This window comes from Coregonus lavaretus (genome assembly GCF_964263955.1).
Source record: "Coregonus lavaretus genome assembly, contig: HAP1_SCAFFOLD_1366, whole genome shotgun sequence".
Lineage (NCBI taxonomy): Eukaryota > Metazoa > Chordata > Actinopteri > Salmoniformes > Salmonidae > Coregonus > Coregonus lavaretus.
Window position 1 is genome coordinate 101,666 of NW_028160079.1, and position 6,779 is coordinate 108,444.

The 6,779-nt window shown below is 41.1% G+C and overlaps 1 protein-coding gene across 1 annotated transcript; it reads left to right on the forward strand.

The window, feature by feature from the left end:
• Positions 1-235: 235 nt before the first annotated feature.
• Positions 236-949, forward strand: LOC311122191 (uncharacterized protein C14orf119 homolog; the record flags this gene model as incomplete). The annotated part of the gene is made up of 1 exon (XM_084196584.1): positions 236-949. The coding sequence occupies one exon, from the start codon at positions 236-238 to the stop codon at positions 845-847; it is 612 nt and encodes a 203-aa protein (XP_084052710.1). The 3' UTR covers positions 848-949.
• Between the last annotated feature and the right edge of the window lie 5,830 nt (positions 950-6,779).

Genomic DNA, 6,779 nt, shown 5'->3' on the forward strand with positions numbered 1-6,779 from the left:
TTTTTTCACAAACTAGTCAAGAACTCCGGCCTGCAAGACAAGCATCCGCCAGTCTCTACTAGCCAACACCGAGGAAGCCCGCGCTCCTCTAAAGCAGCTTTCAAATCCGCCACGCGAAGAGATTGTAGGGGCCTCCCGTCCAGCTTAACGTCTTCGAGGTCCGCCATTTTCCCCTTTCCACTCGTTCGCGTCAGCAACGCCTTCCTTCTACTAACGTCAGAGTAGACAACTTCCGATGTCCTGGTTCTTCCAAGTCAATCAAGGCTCAAACCAGCAGCCCCCTGGCATGATGCCCCCAGCTGCTGGCACCCTGTCCAGCAACACACACTATCCCAACATCAGTAGCAACACACTGGATACAGCTAACACTGCTGGACAGGGTTGGCTCTGCGCACAGTCCAGTTCGTCTTCACCCAGCCAGGCAGACTTTCCATCAGTACCACAGGGTTTAGTGCCTCCCAGCTTGGAGAACCTATCTTGTACCTCTCTGAACTCAGCGGCAGGCAGAGAGCCCCTGCCACTCTCCTATGTAACTCTTCAGGAGCAGCGTTGTGTATTGAGCTGGTTCCTGAGCTGGGGCACTGCCCAGAGGGAACGGTTTCTGCAGGACCTGTTGGGGAAAGCTGTGCCAGGGAAAGTGTGTACCCTCCTCGAGTCGCTCAATACGCTACAGGTTAAGGACAGCCCACCAAATATCTTTGAGTGCCAACTGCGCCTCTGGACCCAATGGTTTGAGTCATGGAATGAGGAGGAGAGGAACAGTTTCCTGCACATTCTAGAAGAGAGGGACCCGATCTTTGTTGCCCAATTCTACAGAGGTGTAGCTGGGACAGCAGGCAGGGATTGAGGGATACGGGAGAAGAGGGTGTAGAATGGATAGACAATGCGTGGGTGGTAGACAGATAGAAACAAGTAAAGTTGGAGTGGTACATGGGGAAGCATATGTGTGGAGACAGTGAAGAACGGGGGTGTGGTTAAGAGCGTTGGGCCGGTAACTGAAAGGTCGCTGGTTCGAATCCCCGAGCCAACTAGGTGAAAAATGTTGATGTGCCCCTAGGTGAAAAATGTCGATGTGCCCTTGAGCTAGGCACTTAACCCTAATTGCTCCTGTAAGTCGCTCTGGATAAGAGCGTCTGCTAAATGACTAAAATATAAAATATATATAAAAATATAATATCACATAGTAATAATATTATAATAATAACATAGTAATTTACCAGTGTTTCATCTAAAAACACCTTTCATATAAAGTAATTGCCTTTCACAATGCAATGCTCACAATACATTTCATATGATTCTCTTCTCATTTCTTTACAAACATTTGACCATCACCTAATTCAACGGCGCTTAATGATTAATGACTTAACAGTTTGGTAGACCTATAGATTTTAAACTGGTTTGTCTACTATATATGTATTTAGAAAACTACATAAATACAATGTGTGTTTGTATAGTATAAACATCTAAATGACATGTATGATACATGATAACCATACATAATGAATATTCATTAGTACTAATTGATTTCACATAGCGTCAACCACTATTGGTCACCATATAAAAGGGGGTGTGTGAACACTTGCAAGTTCTTTAACAAGGAGCAGGATAGACAGCAAGGGAGAGGAAGAAATCAAAGAGCTGGTGGACAAGGGGCCATCAAAGAGGTGGGCATTAGACCCATCAAAGAGGTCAAAGAGGTGGGCATTAGACCCATCAAATTGGTCAAAGAGGTGGGCATGGGCCCCATCAAATTGGTCAAAGAGGTGGGCATTAGACCCATCAAAGAGGTCAAAGACGTCAAAGAGGTGGACATCAGATAGAGAGGGAGACAGAGGGCAGGGAACTGTTGTGTCTAATGATGTCTGGGCCATCGTTGTTGACCATGTGGTAAACAGAGGCCTTACCATGGCAGAGGCTGCCTGATTAGTTCACCCAAATCTGAAAAGATCAACTGTCAGTTCAATCATGACAACATTTCGCCAAGAAAACCGGTAAGTCTGTAGGATATGCACTCTGCTTTAACAGTACATTTACATTATATGATATATTGTAATGCATGTAAATTCACAAAACATGTTACAATATTCTTACAGTGTGATCTATTGACAGTATACTCTGTTCTACCATCAGAATTGACAGAAGACCCCATGGTGGTGCCGTGGCTGTGTGCTGACCGACCAGCAGTGTTGGAAATGGTGAGGGCCAGGAATGACATATGGCTGTCTGAAATAAAGCAGGCCATTGAGGAGAACGGTGACATCTTTGCCAATGTGGCATCCATCAGCCTACCAACAATCGGCCACCTTATGAAGAGGCAGCAGGTATCTATGAAACACATTGACCTGGTGCCTTTTGACAGAAACAACGACAGGGTGAAACAACTGTGGGCCGAGTATGTTCAGGTACAGCACTATATACTGTATTACTGTTACTATGTGCTGCACAGCTACTTCACAGTATCATATTGGAACTATACTGTAAAAATAACTAACCCAAATATATTTTTAGAGGTTGATGGCGATGATTCTGTTAACCATCACAATTATATCTTTGTTCATGAAGTGACCTTCAACCTGCTCAAAACTCAGCGCCGTGGGCGGAGTCTCATCGGCCAACCAGCGACCGTCCAAGTTCCTGGACAACGTGGGGGAAACATCTCCATGTGTGCAGCTTCCTCTGAAGATGGTGGTGTAGGACGTAGGCCATTATTTGGATCCTATAAAGCTGCACACCTCATTGTGTTTCTCAATGAAATTGAGCAGGCCTGTCAAGGTGAAGGGGTCACCTATGTCATTGTGTGGGACAATGTCAGGTTCCAACATGCAGATGTGGTTCAGGCATGGTTTCGGGCCCATTCCCAATTCATGACCCTATACCTGCTCCCATACTCTCCTTTCCTCAACCCTATTGAGGTTTTTCTTTCAGCATGGAGGTGGAAGGTGTACGATCACCATCCCCATGAGTGTGCCACCCTCCTTCTGGCCATGGATGAGGCATGCCACGACATCAATTCAGACCAATGTCTTCCTTAGATGTCTTCATTGATCACACCTTTGATTACACATTGGATAGATATTATGGAAATTATAGATTTTCTGTCAATTTTGTAGCGTAATGTAAGTGTATTGCCTAATGAGAAAACAGTGTAATCTACTGTAATTTACAGTACTGTAGCATATTATTTTCAGCACTTCTAAGGGCGATTTGAAACGACTATATTAATTTTGTTGAGTTTTGGTGATTAAACAATGTTCTCATTACACGTTTACAATCCAAATGAATGCACAATGACAGGTTTTGAAAGAAAGACTGGCTGCATTACAAGTGTGACCAGTTTGAAGTTGTGAAAATGTACCACATACTTGTGAAAAAAGTGCCAAAGTGATTTTAAAAAACAAAGCATTTATATATTCCATTGAAGCTGGAGAAGGTAAAGTACTCCAAGGGTCTGATTCAACAAGGAGAGGATTTGCTACAGTAAACCAGATGACCAAATTACAACTACTGTCAAAACACTTTGGTGATTGTAAAACCAGGATTCCTGAATGAAACGATTTACAAAAAAAACAAATGTGTGTGTGTGTGTGTGTGTGTGTGTGTGTGTGTGTGTGTGTGTGTGTGTGTGTGTGTGTGTGTGTGTGTGTGTGTGTGTTTTATCCACAATGTGTTTCTATGAGATAATAGCAGTAAGGCCAAATTCAATGTTTTTTCAAATAATTTAGTTATTCTATTTTTATATACTTAACAATTCTAAATCAAATAGCTAAATTATCCTTGGTATGATCCTATGATGATGTTAAAACAATTTAATATGTTTTAGTAGAATCCAAGACCCGGGACCTCCCAATTAAACTTTTGTAAACTACATAAGAATAACATTGTTTTGAGGCTCTGCAAATTGCAATCAGATAGACATGCAGACTATGTTTTTCACATACTATCATCTATGTGAGGAAGTAAATCATGGACTAAATACATATTATAGGGTGATGCTAATGTAAGAAAAGTATTGAATTATATGTGAAGTAACTATGCATATTAAATAGTTTATCAGGACCCAACCAGACTTGTGTTATAGTTTGTTGACTGACAGTGATGTGAACAGGCATCTCTAGTTCTACCACTCTACACCAATACCAGTCAGTGTTCTCTATGTTCAGTCCACTCATAGTCCCTGCTAAAAGGGCAGTGCAGTGAAAAACATGATATTACAGGTTTTTTTACGATAGTTGCACACTATGAAGTTGAAATAATACTCTGAAATTGTGAAAATTATGATAATGCCCTTTTGGTGTAAGAGCTGTTTGAAAACAAAATCTGTTCAGGTGGGATGGAGTTTTTGTCCCACAGCATCGCATCTCAATCTGATCTGATTATTCTGACCAATGACCAGTCATATTTTATTTGCATATGTATCCTCCTACTTTGAAGGGGGAGTCTAGACGATCGTTTCCGCAAATCAGGTCTGTAAATGTAAATATATTTACATTTGTATCAACACACCCACACGACCAGACCAAGCATTTCAATGGAAAAAGAAGGTTTAGGGAAAGAAATTATAAAAAATATATTTGAAGCTATTTTCATTAAATAAACACACACAGTAATTTGCTAGACATACAGTCATGATTTAAATATTTTGGCAGCATCAGTGGTCTGATTAAAGTCACTGATCTTCCATCTAAAGCTCCAGAATTGCTCCTCACACAGGAACCACTACCACCCAGCCTGCACCACCTCATACCACCAGGGTTAGTGAAGTACCAATGAACAGTGGCACTATCCACTGGGCACAGACGTCAGTTCAACATCTAGTTTTGATTTACATTTGGATGAGTTCAACTAATGTGAATTAAACGTGAAATAAAAAAAAGAGTATAACTCTACATGTCTTTAACTCTCTTCCTGTTAACTCTCTTCCTGTATGTCCCCCTCAGTGGCAGATATCAGCAATGATATTTTATGGTCTAGTTTTAACCTAATACATATTAATTTCAACACATTTTGTATTCAGCATCATCATCATAATTATGTTGTTACACAGCTTGTACATTTAATTTACACTCTTGATCATGATTAGTTACTGGTGTTGGACATTTGACTAGATACATAAGAGAAATAATATGAACATGTAAAAAACAAGTGACAAGGGTAAAAGGTGGGTGACACATAACTACTATAACAGATAGTGTATGTGGTGACAATGAAAACTAACACAGCAGACTGTCTTCAGTAGTTTATGGACACAAAAGGATAGAGGGGTCTTTCTGGGGTGGGTTAAGAGGTATGACAGAAGCATATTGGAGGCAGATAGATGCACCTGGCCTCACCCTACTAGAATCTGACGTAAAATGTCTGTTTGCTGATGATCTGGTGCTTCTGTCCCCAACCAAGGATGGCCTACAGCAGCACCTAGATCTTCTGCACAGATTCTCTCAGACCTGGGCCCTGACAGTAAATCTCAGTAAGACAAAGATAATAGTGTTCCAAAAAAGGTCCAGTTCATCTAGACACCGTTGCCCTAGATGAAACATAAAACTATACCTACCTCGGCCTAAACATCAGCGCCACAGGTAACTTCCACAAAGCTGTGAACGATCTGAGAGACAAGGCAAGAAGGACCTTCTATGCCATCAAAAGGAACATAAAATTCGACATACCAATTAGGATCTGGCTAAAAATACTTGAATCAGTTATAGAACCCATTGCCCTTCATGGTTGTGAGGTCTGGGGTCCGCTCACCAACCAAGAATTCACAAAAGGGGACAGACACCAAATTGAGACTCTGCATGAAGAATTCTGCGAAATTATCCTCCGTGTAAAACGTAAAACACAAAATAATCCATGCAGAATAGAATTAGGCCGATACCCGCTAATGATCAAAATCCAGAAAACAGCTGTCAAATTCTACAGCCACCTAAAAGGAAGCGATTCCCAAACCTTCCATAACAAAGCAATCACCTACAGAGAGATGAACCTGGAGAAGAGTCCCCTAAGCAAGCTGGTCCTGGCGCTAATTTCACAAATACAAACACACCTCACAGAGCCCCAGGAAAACAACACAATTAGACCCAACCAAATCATGAGAAAACAAAAAGATGATTACTTGACACATTGGAAATAATTTACAAAAAAAACGGAGCAAACTGGAATGCTATTTGGCCCTGAACAGAGTACACAGCGGCAGAATACCTGACCACTGTGACTGACCCAAAAGTTAGGAAGTGCAGCTCAGTTTCCACCTCATCTTGTGGGCAGTGTGCACATAGCCTGTCTACCCTTGAGAGCCAGGTCTGCCTTCGGCGGCCATTCTCAGTAGCAAGGCTATGATCAATGAGTCTGTACATAGTCAAAGCTTTCCTTACCTCCTGCCAAATGTGTGACCATGTTAGAGACACATATTTCCCTCAGATTACACAGATCCACAAAGAATTCGGAAACAAATCCAATTTTGATGAACTCCCATATCTATTGGGTGAAATACGACAGTGTGCAATCACAGCAGCAAGATTTGTGACCTGTTGCCACAAGAAAAGGGCAACCAGTGAAGAACAAACACCATTGTAAATACAAGCCATATTTATGTTTATTTATTTTCCCTTTTGTACTTCAACTATTTGCACATCATTACAACACTGTATATAGACTCAATATCACATTATAATTATCTTTATTATTTTGGAACTTTTGTGAGTGTAATGTTTACTGTTCATTTTTTATTGTTTATTTCACTTTTGTTTTTTATGTATTTAACTTGCTTTGGCAATGTTAACATATGT